At 41.4% G+C, this 15,769-nt stretch overlaps 1 protein-coding gene across 6 annotated transcripts in view; it reads left to right on the forward strand.

The window, feature by feature from the left end:
- Nucleotides 1–13,636, forward strand: part of LOC114550872 (collagen alpha-1(XVIII) chain) — a 74,118-nt gene extending 60,482 nt beyond the window's left edge. For all 6 annotated transcript variants that reach the window (XM_028571812.1, XM_028571813.1, XM_028571808.1 and 3 more), the window contains 16 exons: nt 860–895; nt 1,017–1,070; nt 1,425–1,496; nt 2,648–2,713; nt 3,788–3,812; nt 4,908–4,961; nt 5,071–5,105; nt 5,187–5,312; nt 6,844–6,991; nt 7,072–7,136; nt 7,457–7,585; nt 7,671–7,703; nt 8,456–8,866; nt 9,465–9,662; nt 11,500–11,609; nt 12,189–13,636. In XM_028571812.1, coding sequence (XP_028427613.1) covers nt 860–895; nt 1,017–1,070; nt 1,425–1,496; nt 2,648–2,713; nt 3,788–3,812; nt 4,908–4,961; nt 5,071–5,105; nt 5,187–5,312; nt 6,844–6,991; nt 7,072–7,136; nt 7,457–7,585; nt 7,671–7,703; nt 8,456–8,866; nt 9,465–9,662; nt 11,500–11,609; nt 12,189–12,402 — 1,776 coding nt within the window. In that variant the 3' untranslated portion in view covers nt 12,403–13,636. The remainder of the gene's footprint in view (nt 1–859; nt 896–1,016; nt 1,071–1,424; nt 1,497–2,647; nt 2,714–3,787; nt 3,813–4,907; nt 4,962–5,070; nt 5,106–5,186; nt 5,313–6,843; nt 6,992–7,071; nt 7,137–7,456; nt 7,586–7,670; nt 7,704–8,455; nt 8,867–9,464; nt 9,663–11,499; nt 11,610–12,188) is intronic.
- Nucleotides 13,637–15,769: the final 2,133 nt, after the last annotated feature.

The following is a 15,769-nucleotide window of genomic DNA, read 5'->3' on the forward strand; positions in this document are numbered from 1 at the left end:
AGTCGGCAGTCAGCGAAACAAGCTACAATGTAGGTTAATAGGGCGATTGCGCACCTTCAATTTACGTCAACAAAAGTGCTTGTTTTGCCGCTGACAGACTCAGGTTAATATTCTAAGTCTCTGACAACATTCTGGAAAGGATTTCTAAAGAGGTCGACCTTTCTGTTAAAGAGTAAGATTCTTTTTTTAAACATAAAAATGTCCACGAACTTGCGTTCGCTAAACCCACCAGACTCCATGTAAATAAACAGGAATTTTATCATTGTAAAATACATTTCATTGAAAGTTGACAGAAATGAAATAAAACCGTGAAAAGCCGTTTGGGTAGTCTTTTCACTTTTCCAACCATCACAACTCTAGTTTTGGTTGAAATAAATATATAGTTTACAGATTTACATGTGAAAATATGTTTGCTCGATACACACTAAATGTGCGGCTTATTTAAATGAAGTCTGGTGGGTTTCGGTAATAGTAAACTCAGAGCGGTTTCTGGTTAAAACAAAGATGATTTTACTAAGGTCTATCTCTGTAAGGATCCTTTCCATAATGTTGTCAGACACTTAAAATATTAATCTGAGCCTGTCAGTGGCAAAAACTGCCCTTTTAGGTGACAAATTGACGATGCACATTTGCCCTATAGGGTTACATTGCAGCCCGATTAGCAGCTGCTGATAGCAGCATTCTTGCTCAATACTGGACCAATTTCAAAGATTGTTGTTCACATCAGTCACTTACACACAAACTGGAAAATAGGGTAAGTTGGAAAAAAACTGTTACCCTTTAAGTCTCTAAATAAGTGATTATTTGCCTAAAATGTCAGTGTTTACAGTTTTTACAGTATATGTGTATTCGTTTCCAGGGCGATAGTGGACCCCCTGGCCCTGTGGGACCTCCGGTACGTACCATATTTTCAATTACCACATTTTGGGTGTTTTGCTGATAGAACATAGGCTAAAGTAAGCTAACAGCATCGATTCAGTATAATAAACCTGTATGAATATTTTTTTTTTCTCCAGGGTCCTCATGGTCCCCCCGGCCATAAGGGAGAGATTGGATTTCCAGGTAGACCGGTGAGTAGATTTCCTGCTACATTTTTCAAATCGAGTCCACACTACCACTAGGAGTCCCTAAAGTAAGATGTGTTTAATTTACACACATATGGGCTTTAATCTTGTTCATATTTTATATCAAAATGACAATAAAAGTTACCTATCTATCCATCTATCATCCATCCATCCATCCATCCATCTATCATCTGTTCATCTTCCATCTGTCATCCATCTATCCATCATCCATCCATCCATCCATCTATCATCTATCCATCATCCATATCTGTCATCCATCTATCTATCATCCATCCATCTAAATATCTATGTATCATCCATCCATCCAGCCATGAGTCTGAATGTTGTGTTTCATTGTAGGGTCGACCCGGGCTGAATGGCGCCACAGGACAGAAGGGAGACTCAGGCACTGCATCTGGATCTGGTTACCCTGTGAGTATCACAGATGTTGTCTTATTTTTCCATTCAACGTAAGTCACCAGTACTACATAATTGTCTAATTGCAATATTCTTTTACATAATTACAGTTTCTTTGTTCAACCGCAGTTAATTACTAACGTTAGCTAAGGTGCTAAGGGGTTTGGCTGTTGTTGGTAATTGTTGATTTTGTTTGGATATACCAAATTGTAATTATATAAGTTACATATTGGGCGGGCCGTTGAGCTATAAAGCTATGCTTTTTGTTAGCTGTTGGCACTCGTCTCTATACACGTTCATAGCAACAAAAAAGACATAAGGGGGGGGAACCGGTTAGAAATAAACTGTGTGATGACTATTTTGCCACATAGTTTTGCCAATAATGATAACCAATTTAATTTCATCTGTTTTTTGTTAATGATCAGTGATTTTTTTTTTTCAGTGATGAGGATACATTTTCTATTGTCAATTTTATGTTCATTTAAGAAAGAAAATATGTTTTGTGATAATAAAGAGGCGTGGTTTACTTCATAGGCTGTGTATTTATGTTAGTACATTATCTGGGTCACATGACAGAGATATATATACCCAAAAGATGTATATCGGGATTCATTCAAAACTTTAATTTGTTTGAAAAAGTAATAGATAAATAAATATTTTCAAATGTTGACTGAAAGAGACAATTATATTGTTAACCGCAGTTATTTCTGAGACGATTGATTGTGCGGCAACATTTTGAATTGTTCCAGCTCTAGTCACCAGAGCTTGAATGTTAGTCACTTAACTTATAAAGCCTCCTTAAAACTCATTTTTACAAGATGGCCTACACTAAACTACTGTATGTCTTCTCTTCCATTCTCGCAACACTGCATATTTCCTCTTTTTGCTACGTTTTTATGGTTTTATTTGAATCACACTGTCATATATATTTTTTTAAATGATGCTTGATTTGTATTATTTTAGTGTTTTTATATACGTTTCCATACATGTTTCTGTTATTGACATTATATCTTGCATCTTGTATCTTTCGCTGTTTTATGAAGTGCTGCTTGGAATGCTTGAAAAGTGCTATATAAATACAATTAGTATTATTAGTCCCATTTGCTTCTCAGCTTTATGATCAGGCCATCCACATGCAGTAACCAATATTTGTTGCTTTGTGCCAGGGTCCTCCAGGTCCACCGGGCCCCCCTGGACCTCCCGGACCCTCTGTTCCCAGCGACAGACTCGGAGTGAGTCCAGACACGAAAGCATTTAGTGCTTTTGCAGTGGTGTCCCCTATTCAGTTAGGACGTTTTGGGAAACATATGATTCATTTATTTATAGGTTTCTTATTTTATGCCTGTCCAGTGCGTACCTTTTTGATATTAACGAACGCATGATCACGGAAGGCTTTTATCATGTGCAGTGACGTACTGGGATAAAAAAAAACTTCCCTGACATTTGCAACACACCGGCCCTATTTTTTGTCAATAATCTAGCTTGGAAATTAAGAACTCTGACCTCCAAGTGTATCTTTCCATGCACCTCTCTGCAGTGCAATCTTGAATATTTGTGGCTGCATGCATAAAATGTAGCCTACTTACCAAAATTAACCCAAGACAAATTATCAGTAGTGGCCCATAGCAGGGCGGCACCTTCTGATGGCCAGTCGGCCAGTCGGTCACTGATCATGTGGACGCGCCGGCAGTTTTGTTGTCATAACTTAAAATTCCTCATGGGGGAGACAGAAACTACGCACTATAGCTTTAAGAAAAAAACAAAAAGTTCATACATTGAGTAATGAGATGTAAAACTGCACAAAAAATATTGGATTCATTCAGGGAAATTCTCTAAAACATGGATTATTCATACTATATTTTAATATGAATTGAAGTTGACTGTTTGGGTGGGAAATGAGATTAGTAGATGACATTTTCATTCATGCTTTTAAGATACTTAAATCAGTGTTTTCCCTCGCTTTTGTGGAAGACTTCGGTGCACATAAATATTCTTTGCAATTTGCCATCATTTTGTAGCATTATTATTACCATATCTGTGTCTGAAATGTTGGAAAAGCTAGAGCAGATAATAAATGAATTACACTCAAAAAGCTTAAAGACAAAGCTTGCTAAAGAAGTCCAACTATAATCATTAGAGCTGAGAAACATCACTTACTTTTGATGCTCACATTGATTTTTATATGAATTTGGCTAAGGTGTTGCCCAAAACTGCTCAGGTGCTGCTCCAAAGCCATATAATGGCGGGGAAAACACTGCTTTAGTGTTACTACTTCTGGATGATAACCCTTGTTTTTATCATTTCAGGGATTGGACTCCAGATATTACCAAGGTAAATTCACTTCATAGTATTTTTTTATTTATTTAGGATAAATCATCTGATTTTCGACGGGGTCCTTAAAATAAATATACAGAAAATACAAAACACAATCACACAAACACACAGCACTCCCAAAGCCTAACTACTCCAACACCAACTGATAAAAAAAGTAAATACACAAGTTTGCATATATCCCAATTGCACTGACCTTTTGTTATTATAACACAGTCATCTAAAACCACTATGCGGAAAAGGTAAAAGAGCAGAGAGAAGTAGGAGCTGAAAGAGTTACAGGAACTGTGGCCAGAGGAACTTAATAATCCCCAAATTGGTCCAGTCGGAACAGGAGAGAAAAAAGGCGTTCTAGGAACATTATGTTCTAGGAACTGCAAAAATCCCTCCACTCGGAAAGCGGCTATTCAGGGGGAATGAGAGGGGGAAACCCCAGAGCAGGGGGAATGAGAGGGGGAAACCCCAGAGCAGGGGGAATGAGAGGGGGAAACGCCAGAGCAGGGGGAATGACAGGGGGAAACGCCAGAGCAGGGGGAATGACAGGGGGAAACGCCAGAGCAGGGGGAATGACAGGGGGAAACGCCAGAGCAGGGGGAATGAGAGGGGGAACGTAGCAGACGATATTCCTTTTTAAACCAAAAAGTAGCAACGTAAATGTAGCCTTTGTCTCAAAGTCGGTAAATCTGCCAAATTCAGCTTTGAGTGTCGCGCATCTCTCTCTTGCTCTCTCTCTCTCTGACGGGAAACCAGTGCCGAGTGCCAAGTCACATAACCACTGTTCATCCTCAAGCTCTGCGACGTCTTTCCCTTCTTTCTTTCTCTTTCACAAAACTGCAGATTTCACTTTACCACGTCTTAGCCATCATGCTTCTGTGTGTTCTTGCAAATCGTCTCTTTGGTTTGGCGCACAACTAGACGGGCCAAAATCTATTGTGAACCTGATTTGATATGTGAGGTGCAGGATTTAGCCCGTGGGCCTTGGAGTTTGACACGTGAACTATTCCTTTTTTAAAGGTTTTAACAATTTCCCTCGTTACTAATAAAGTTTGATCCTATCTTAACGTAAGACGTTGTTGCTGTGCCTCTCGTTTATAGCTCTTAAAGGAGAGAAAGGTGATCGTGGACTTCCAGGGACACTTGAAATCCAAGGTAGCACCACTTTGTCTGTGCACATATGTGCCGAAGAAGCTGAAAAATAAATGTTTTATGTTTTGCGTATGTACAAACTCAAAGCAAAGGCATTTTGTTTTTGATCCAGGCGCAGGGGGAACCATTGACATTTACACGCTAAGGGTAAGCCTCAACTCAATGTAGTTTATAGTTCTTTTTATGGCTTTTGTTTAAATGTCTGGGATGTTTCTTTAATGTGTCCAGAATGAGTTGAAAGGTGAAACGGGCAGCCCGGGCTACAAAGGAGAGAAAGGAGAACCGGGTGGAGGATATTATGACCCCCGCTACGGAGGGAGTGGAGTCGGAGCCCCAGGAGTGCCTGGACCTCCTGTAAGATCTCAGTGACCATGTTTCCATCCACACGTTTTTCAAATTTTTGAAGTTTGTTCTCATCGGATTCGACTCGTGCGATAGACGCTGATGGAAACGGAACTTGCCGAATAAATAATGAATTGCGGTTACGTCATTTTATTCAATTCAGTTCAATTCAATTTTATTTATAGTATCAAATCATAACATAGGTTATCTCGAGACACTTTACAGATAGAGTAGGTCTAGACCACACTCTTTAATTTACAAAGCCCCAACAATTCCAACAATTACAGTAATTCCCTCAAGAGCAAGCAGTGCGACAGTGGCGAGGAAAAACTCCCTCTTGGGAAGAAACCTCGGACAGACCCAGGCTCTTGGTAGCCGGTGTCTGACGGGCCGGTTGGGGGTGTGATGAACAGTGGCGATAGTAGTCACATTAATAATGGAACAGTGACTGGATGTAGCGGGAAGCTGCAGGGTTCCCGCTTTTATGGTTGCAATCCGCCACAAAACGAAGAAAAAGAAGTTTTAGGTCATTTCCGCTTTCTTTGCAGACACGGAAGGTGTCAACAAAGACGGACACTATTGGACGAACAAGGAGACGACAGACTTTAAATTTATGAGCGAAATATAACGGCTATTTTACATAGCAAAAATCTAAGAAATGCCATAATGTATCTGAATCACCATAGCGATGTTTTGATAGCGTCGTTGTTGTCTTATCATAGCTTGATATGTTGCCATCAGCTGGTACATAAGCACTATTACAACTTGTGCAACATTCATCGTTTGTAGGTAGACGGCGCGATCCATTTTGGGCGAGGAGACTTTGTTCGCAAATGTTAACCTGCCATAAAACAAAGACATTTTAGGTCATTTCCACCACGTATTCCTGCTTTCTTTGCAGACACGGCAAATGTCGACACAGCCAGATATAAGTGGACAAACGAGGGGACCTTTTAAATTGAATTAACATTTACTGTTTGGAGCGCTGTTGTTCCCAAACCACAGGCCGCCGTCATTGTCGTCTGGCGTTAAAGGTGCTGTAGGTAAGATTGCAAAGATCCAGGACTTAGCGAAACGATTTTAACATTGACAACTTCTCAGGCCCTCCCCCCTTTCCACTAAAGCCCAAAACGATCTCCTAAGCCCCTCCCCCCACAAGGGAGAATGAATGCGTGTGCATAAGCAGTGATTGACACGCAGTTAGTGGGTAGACGGCGCGATCCATTTTGGCGAGCAGACTTTGTTCGCAAATGTTTGCTTGAATGTCAGTTCAAAATGAATGGAAACACCGTAAAATGTCTCAAATCTATCCGATGTACCGAGTTGATCGCAAAACGGCACGTGACGTCATTACCCACAGGTTTTTATTCGCTTTAAAGCCGTTGGATGGAAACACACTTTCACCGGCTTTATTCGCAGCAACGTTTTTAGCGCAACTTAAGATAATTTGATTGACAAGTGGATGGAAACTTCTATTGTCAAAAACATAAAGCTTTAGTCAGGTTTAGAAAGAATCTAAATCTTTCTGTCCTTGTCCCATCAGGGTCCAAGAGGCGACTCAATCGTTGGCCCACCCGGCCCCCAGGGGCCACCTGGTCAACCAGGAAGAGGCTACGATGGGCAACCTGGGCCACCGGGGCCGCCTGGACCTCCAGGAGCATCCTTACCTGGAAGTTACAGGGGCACACAGAGTGAGTTATAATGATAAACACACACACACACATGTATATATTCAAGATATATGTCTGATTTCATGTCTTTTGAATGGCAGCTATCAATATTCCCGGACCACCAGGACCACCTGGAGTGCCTGGTCTACCTGGACAGTCATCAGGGGTGAGAAAACTTGTTCCCTTCAGATTTGTCCGCTTTATTTCGCTTTATTTCGTCATTCTCTAACAGTATTTTAAAGTATGGGGTGGCACAGTAGGGACCAATAATCGGGCATTTTTTCAGAATACAGCATAGAAGATCTGCTTAGAAATATAGGAAATACTGGATAGGATAGAAAGAAAAAAGATGAGACGAGAAAACAGAGACGCTTCCTCTTCAAAAACTGGCAGAAAACCGAGACGGTGCTGTAGACAGTCATTATAGCTGTAGGACCAAAGTAGCCCCCCTGGCTTGGTTTACTCTGAGTGTTTTTGTGTGTGTAGGTGACGGTGTTTAGGTCTTATGACACCATGACAGCCATCGCTAGGAGACAACCTGAGGGCTCTCTGGTGTACATCATTGAGCAAACCGATCTCTACTTACGGGTCCGAGATGGAATTCGTCAAGTCCAGGTAAAATACGCAGCGATGTTATGATGATGAAATGACAAGATAAAAATAGTTCCATGTATATTAATTGTTGTCTCCTTTTATTCAGCTTGGCGGCTACATTGCTTTACCCAGTGATGATGTGAGTGTTATTTTCTTTTTTTCTCTTCTGAAAGGTTGACTTAATTTATTTTTTTTTTTTTGGTTCAATCTGGACCCTATTTTCCCATGTTTTTTTTGTCTTAGTGAACGATGGGAACAACAATCTTTGAAATCTCTAAAGCCACCAGACTCCTTGTATATAAACAGTAATTTTAGCATTGTAAAATACACTTCATTCAAAGTCGACAGAAACAAAATAAAACTATGAGAAGCCGTCTTGGGTCGTCTTTCCCCTTTTCCAACCATCACAACTCTAGTTTTGGTTGAAACAAACACATAGTTTACAGGTTTACATGTGAAAATATGTTTGCTCTACACACGCTAAAAGCGCTGTTTATTTAAATGGAGTCTGGTGGGTATAGCGATAGCGACTTTAGAGCCGTTTCTGGTTAAACTGAGAGGATTTAACTCTTTTAAAATATGTCTATCTCTGCAGGGATCCTTACCATAATGTTGTCAGACACATAGAATAATAATCTGACCCTGTCAGTGGCTTTTAGTAGACGAAATTTGCACATTTGCCCCATAGGGTTACATTGCTGCCTGGTTCACGTCTGCTGGTCGCAGCGTTCTCGCTTAATACTGGACCAATGTTGAAGATTGATATTCCCATCAGTCACTTACACACAAAAACATAGGACAATAGGGTCCAGGTTAAAAAAAAGAAAAAGTTCCCCTTTAATAACATACAATGTGCCCTGTTTTCATACACATCATGCACATTATTTTCAGGGTAATGACGTTGCGGCTGTGGAGCCCCCACCAGTCGTCCCCTACTCCCCAGACCACCACTCCAACACCGACACCTCCGCCCACGACTCCCAAAGGCCCCCTGAGAGTCCGGTCCACCCGGGCTCTGGGCATCAGTCACACCCGGACCCTCGATACCCATCACACCCTGACCCCAGATACCCAACCCACCCTGATCCCCGATACCAACCTGACGCGCGGTACCAGCCCGACCCTCGGTTCCCAGCACCCACAGATCCCAGGTTTCCAAGCTACTCCGAACGGGTAAATCAGCCAGACGGCAGGTATTCTGTCCACACGGCCCCGGACGCTCGCTACCCGGTCACCCCCCAGCGAAGACCACCTCCTCCCGTGCCCCAGACTCCAGTCCACCATCACACCTCAGGTCCCGGGGTAAGAGAGGCCACTTCTTCTTCTTTTTCTGTCGTGATTAACAATTTTTATTTAATGTATAAATGACAACACCATAAGCCCATCATAAACATCTCTCCCCAGCACAAAGCCTTCTTAGGAGCCCTCCAAAAAGTTCAGGTACTCTCCCATTTTCTAGTGTAGACATCCAATCTGGAAAACGTTTATAGGACATCTTTTCAAACGCCGCCACCCTAGCCATCTCACAAGCCCACACCTGGATTGAAGGCGGCACCCCTTCATTCTTCCATCCCCTTAAAAATCTGTCTGGCTATCATAGTGTCATATCAAGTAGTCTGGACCCAGCTTCTTATGTGCTTATCCATCCCTATTAGGATCGACCCATCTCCCAAAACAAATAATCTCAGGCTGAATGGAACCTGGGTCCCTGCAATCAGACATAGGTTATCATGTATCCCGGTCCAAAACTCCTGGACCTTATCACAGGACCACATGACATGAAGTAATCTGTCTTACACTTCCAGAGAGACCCCTTCTAAAACCATCGCACTAACATCTCTGCTCCAGAGTTTGATTTTAAAATGAAATATTGATACGGAGCATGTTGGTGTTTCCCCAGCTCCACCTGATTGCACTGAACGTCCCTCAGACGGGCGGGATGCGGGGCATCCGAGGCGCAGACTACCAGTGCTTCACTCAGGCTCAGGCCATCGGGATGAAGGGAACTTTCCGGGCCTTCCTGTCTGCCAAACTCCAGGATCTCCACAGCATCGTCCGCAGGGCCGACCGGGACCGTTTCCCAATAGTCAACCTGAAGGTAGCCAACAGAGGCGTTTTTAAACCATTTAAAGGTCCCATGACATTGTGTTCTTTGGATGCTTTTATATAGACCTTAGTGTTCCCCTAATACTGTATCTGAAGTCTCTTTTATATAGACCTTAGTGTTCCCCTAATACTGTATCTGAAGTCTCTTTTATATAGACCTTAGTGTTCCCCTAATACTGTATCTGAAGTCTCTTTTATATAGACCTTAGTGGTCCCCTAATACTGTATCTGAAGTCTCTTTTATATAGACCTTAGTGGTCCCCTAATACTGTATCTGAAGTCTCTTTTATATAGACCTTAGTGGTCCCCTAATACTGTATCTGAAGTCTCTTTTATATAGGCCTTAGTGGTCCCCTAATACTGTATCTGAAGTCTCTTTTATATAGACCTTAGTGGTCCCCTAATACTGTATCTGAAGTCTCTTTTATATAGACCTTAGTGGTCCCCTAATACTGTATCTGAAGTCTCTTTCCCGAAATTCAGCCTTGGTGCAGAAGTACAGCCACTAAAGCCAGTCCCACAGTGAGCTTTCCTTAGGATGTGCCATTTCTGTGTCTGTAGCTATTGAGGAAGAGCGGGGGGTGTGGCCTTGACCAACTGCCACTTTGCTCATTTGAAAGCCATGCTGTCCTCTCTCTCATGGGTGGGCCAAATTCTTCAATTTTTGAATGACCTCATAAGGAGAAGATTCCAGATCCGCCCATCTGAGCTTTCATTTTCTCAAAGGCAGAGCAGGATACCCAGGGCTCAGTTTACAACTATCACCATTTCTAGCCACTGGGGGACCATAGGCAGGCTGGGGGAACGCATATTAATGTTACAAAAACTCATAAAGTGACATTTTCATTCCATGGGACCTTTTTAAAGGAACAGTTTAGACTTTGATTGATTTTGGGAAATGGCTGTTCTTGTAAAGAATTTAGGTGACGGTAGTGGTGTTACGAACCATAGTTGATAATGTACATACTGTAATGTACACTTATACATAGCAATATTCTACTGCTCTTCATACTATTCATCCTGCACATACACTTATTCTTACTACTCTTATAATGTTACTGTTTCGGCACTACAATGGTACTCTTACCACACTGCACATATCTGTCTATATGGTTCATACTGAATATCCATATTTATTCAGTTTTTCTTATAATATATTCTGTTATACACTGCATATATCTATATTATTCATACTACTGTTACTGCTACTACATTGCACATATCTGTACATGTTGTTCATACATTGTTCATAAATAGCCATATTTATTCTGCTCTTATAAGGTAACTGCTACAGTACACTGCACATATTTATATTTAATTCATATTACTCTAAACCACCTTCTGTAAACCAACTTTATACTACTGTCTACACTGCACTATATTTTTTTGTCCTGTCTATGCACCACCTGTCTATACCTGTCTGTTCTTGGTACTGTATATCACATTGCAGTTGAATCTAATCTAATCCGGATCAACACTCACGGTCCGGAACGCATGGGAACCGCGGATTAATTGCAAAGTTTAACAATAATAGTAGTGTGAAATAAATTGTTACTGTCCCTGTTACTTAAAGTAAGGCTGATACATCTCTAGAGTTGCAGTGAAAAGATACAGGCAACGCAATTTTCTGTTCACGTGAACAGAGCATGTTAAAAGTAGTTGATAGCTCCATTGTATCAGCGGCAGTTGGTAGTTGAGTTATCCGAGAACAAGGGGCTTAGAGCCGGGGTTCGGATTAGCACCGAACCCCGGTGCTAATCCGTCACCGGTGCCTAAGCGACCGGTGTCTACTGATCTCTGTACTGATTGTGTCGTCTCACCTTTGTCAGGACGAGGTTCTGTTCGACAGCTGGGAAGCCATCTTCAATGGCGGCAGGATGAAGGACAACGTGCCGATCTACTCCTTTGATGGCAAAGACGTTCTCAGTGACGGCACATGGTGAGCCAAATGACCGATGAAAATATATATATATAAGAACGCAATCATACAGACTTAGTTAGAAACTTTCTGATTAACAACTAGGATTGGGCATCGAGAACTTGGAATTGTTTAAATTGTGTAAAAAATTACGATTCCAATGGAATCTTTTTTATTATTTTTTTATTATTATTGGAACCGTTTGGAAGACATTTTTTTAGAATCTGATCATCGATTCCAAATTTAAGTTTTGGTTTCCGTAGCGTCCGCCTTCCAGCAGGCGCTTGTGTTGCAGCCATGGAGCACAGTAAGCGCCATTCTAGTGTGGCTTTATTTTAAATTGAAAAAGCTCCGTGAAATCCTAATCCTAATCCTTTCCTTGTCTGTGAAATAAGCATGTGACCCGTTTCAACTCCACCCCTTAAGAAAATCAGAATCGAGAATCGATGAGAAACGGAATCGAAAGGAAGAATCGGAATTTGAATCAGAATTGTTAAATCAAAACAATGCCCAGCCCTACTAACAACGCAGAAAAACTAAAAGAACAAAAGTATGCGTTAAAACTCTATTCATGCCGCTCTTCCTGTTTATCCCCCCCAGGCCAGATAAGATGATGTGGCACGGGTCGACCGGCGGCGGGCAGGCGCACGCCGACAGCTACTGCGAGATGTGGCGCGTGGGCGAGCGGGCGCTGAGCGGCATGGCCTCGTCGCTGCAGAGCGGCAGCCTGCTCCAGCAGAGCTCCAGCAGCTGCTCCAACTCCTACGCCGTGCTGTGTGTCGAGAACAGCTACGTCGGCCACGCCAAGAGATAGACACACGCAATGCGCACACACACACACACACACACACACACGCAATGCACACACAACACTGGACAAAGGGGAAAGCAGTCACACATGCTTCTGTCCTCACATACTTTTCTATCTATTGTAAATACGTTTTTTTTCCTTAGGAATAGTTAGTTGATGTTTGTTTATGTTGGTGCTACACAGGATTCTTCAACGGTGTGTTTCCGAAAGGGCCGTTTTGTTGTCTGTGAATGGGTCATGTATTTGTTGTTTGGGACTCGTCAGCTCATGGGTCGCTATAATGTTGATATGGATATTAAATTAGCACGCTTGGTGCTAGCTGGTAAAGCCCAGTTTTATTGAGAGGCATTGGGATTCAGAAACAGTGACTACGTTTACATGCACATAATATTCAGTTTTTTGCCCTTATTTCGGAAAAGACGACATTCCAACTAAGCTGTTTTCTAAATCTGCTTCAGTGGGGAAATCTGTTTTCTCGTCTTCCTGCATACATATAACCAAAAAAAACTGTCATTAACATTCACAATTTACAACTCAAGCAGTGTTAATAATGATTTTTTTCCCCCAGGTTTCCTGTGGCTTAAATCCCACATTTACTCTTTATATACATATTTGTATTGATGCAGTCATCAACACATTTCAACACCCAAGAGCAGGATTAACACAAGTTATTGTATATGAAATGTATGTTGTTTTTTTTAAACTTGTTTTCCTTTACACTGATGTAATCTGTAACCCGCAGCACTTGAGTAATAGCTTTTAATTTCATTTTGCGACTTTCTTACATGGGAAGATGTTTTCAAATCGTATTTTTAGCAGTAACAAAGGGATATTTATTTTGTATAAACCGTGCATTTTCTAGTATAATGTGTGATGTGAATGCTTTCACAAAGAATAATATTTCCAAATGTATCCAGCAAATGTGCAAACCCTACACAAAGATGTGTAATCCTTGTTGAAAAAACGTTTTCTTTTGACATAATGTTTGTGCACATAGTAAGCAAACTCATTTCTGTACAGATATCTGGATAGGATTCAGCCATAAGTGTGTCTATGCACAAAAAACACTGGGGTCACACGTCATCAGTCTCAGTCTAAAATGGGAGTATATAGTGACATTTTATGTGCCATAACAAATGCAGCAAGATTTGTATTATCTGTTTTTCTCCTCGTGTGAGCAACATTTTTGAAATGTTGCATCTCATTCAATAAACCTGTGTGGAACATTGTCAGCTGATGTTGTGGTGTTATTACATTGTTATTACACAGTTATAACACATTGCTTATTACAGTTATTTGCATGAGATGATGTTGCATGAGATGATGTGCCCGTGCTGGGCAGCCACACAGAGGAGAGTCTGTCGGACAGAATCCCCGTCTCTCTGGAGCTGGTGGCCAGGTCAGGCTCGGAGAGGACGGACCAGTTCTCTGTTCCCAGAGTTCGAGAACACACATCCAGCTCGGCTTTACTGTCGGCCGTTAACGACGGTTTACTTCTGTTACTTAAAACTGGTTTTATAATACAAAAGACACATTAACAAAGCAACACCTAAATCAAAATATTCAGTCACATCAATTGAGTTAGTAGATTTCATCATGGGATGTTTAAAGCTTGCAAGCGTACATATATATTAAATTGTAGCATTTCTACTTCTTGTGTATAGAGTATGATGATACTTGAAATAAAATTACATTCAAATTGTACCTTTAACAAAATATTAGATGCACTGGAATTAACCTAAAAAATAAAGTCACGGTGGTCCTACTTGTAATGATGTCCAGATGGAGTATGTTAGTATAATTAACTTTTTGAATCTGTTATTTCATTATTAAACCTACCTTGGTGAATGCAAGACAAACAAATTGTGTGGCATTTGTTTTATTTCCTTACAATGTTACCAGTACATCAGAAGCACCTTGGTCCTTTCACCAATTTCTTGCAAAGAAAAGTTTTTGTTCTGCAGAGCTTTATTTAGAAAGTTCTTGACACCAGTTCTGAGGATTCTTTCAGTTTTCCTCTGCGGTAAATTTGTCCTGGCAGACAACCGTGTCCAGTCAGTCGAAAATGATATCCTGAAATCATTTCTTCTCATCAGTTCCTGTAATCCTTTCAGCAGATTTCTAAGTGACAGTTCCATGTTTGTTAGCTCCTATGGAAGCGCAGGACGGACAGCCTCTCATTTCCAGCTCTGGTCGACAACCGTGACTCTCCCATCAAACCACATTTTTCCAGTAAACAGAATCCCCATCTCAAGTCGGACAGTTTTCCAGCCGTTTCCAGCAGCTGAAAAGGACGTGACAGAAACACTGTGGTCAGATTCAGATTTTATAAAATGTTATCAGACCCATATATCAGCTCCTACACAGTCTCCAGTTGTTTTTATTATGACAGAGTATCTGTCAAAATGCTCTACATGCGATCTGTTGCTGATTTTAATAAACACACTGTAGATGATCTGTAATCTGAACAGATTTAGTCTCTCTGACTTCTAAACATAACACACAACATGTGTTCTGTACAGAATAAATTAAATCGGCTTCTGGCTTACATAGTGAAATAAAGACTAAAACCAGCGTTCCCCCAGCCTGCCTATGGTCCCCCAGTGGCTAGAAATGGTGATAGGTGTAAACCGAGCCCTGGGTATCCTGCTCTGCCTTTGAGAAAATGAAAGCTCAGGTGGACCAATCAGGAATCTTCTCCTTATGAGGTCATAAGGAGCAAGGTTACCTCCCCTTTCTCTGCTTTGCCTGCCCAGAAAATTTGGCCCACCCATGAGAGAGAGACATCATGGCATTCAAACGAGCAAAGTGGCAGGTGGTCAAGGCCACACCCCCCTCTCTCCTCCTCAATAGCTACAGACACAGAAATGGCACATCCTAAGGAAAGCTCACTGTGGGACTGGCTCTAGTGGCTGGAATTCTGCACCAAGGCTGAATTTCAGGAAAGAGACTTCAGATACAGTATTAGGGGACCACTAAGGCCTATATAAAAGAGTCTTCAGATACAGTATTAGGGGACCACTAAGGTCTATATAAAAGAGACTTCAGATACAGTATTAGGGGACCACTAAGGTCTATATAAAAGAGACTTCAGATACAGTATTAGGGGACCACTAAGGTCTATATAAAAGAGACTTCAGATACAGTATTATGGGACCACTAAGGTCTATATAAAAGAGACTTCAGATACAGTATTAGGGGACCACTAAGGTCTATATAAAAGTCTCCAAAGAGCACCATGTCATGGGACCTCTAACACCTTGGTTTTCATTTCCTTCTTCATTGGCGCCTACGGCGAGGAAAAAGCTTGTACCTAAACAATGATCACGATTACCAAATTTCTCTCTCATATTGCTCCTCCTAACCACTG

The sequence above is a fragment of the Perca flavescens genome, chromosome 24 (assembly GCF_004354835.1).
Source record: "Perca flavescens isolate YP-PL-M2 chromosome 24, PFLA_1.0, whole genome shotgun sequence".
Taxonomy (NCBI): Eukaryota; Metazoa; Chordata; class Actinopteri; order Perciformes; family Percidae; genus Perca; species Perca flavescens.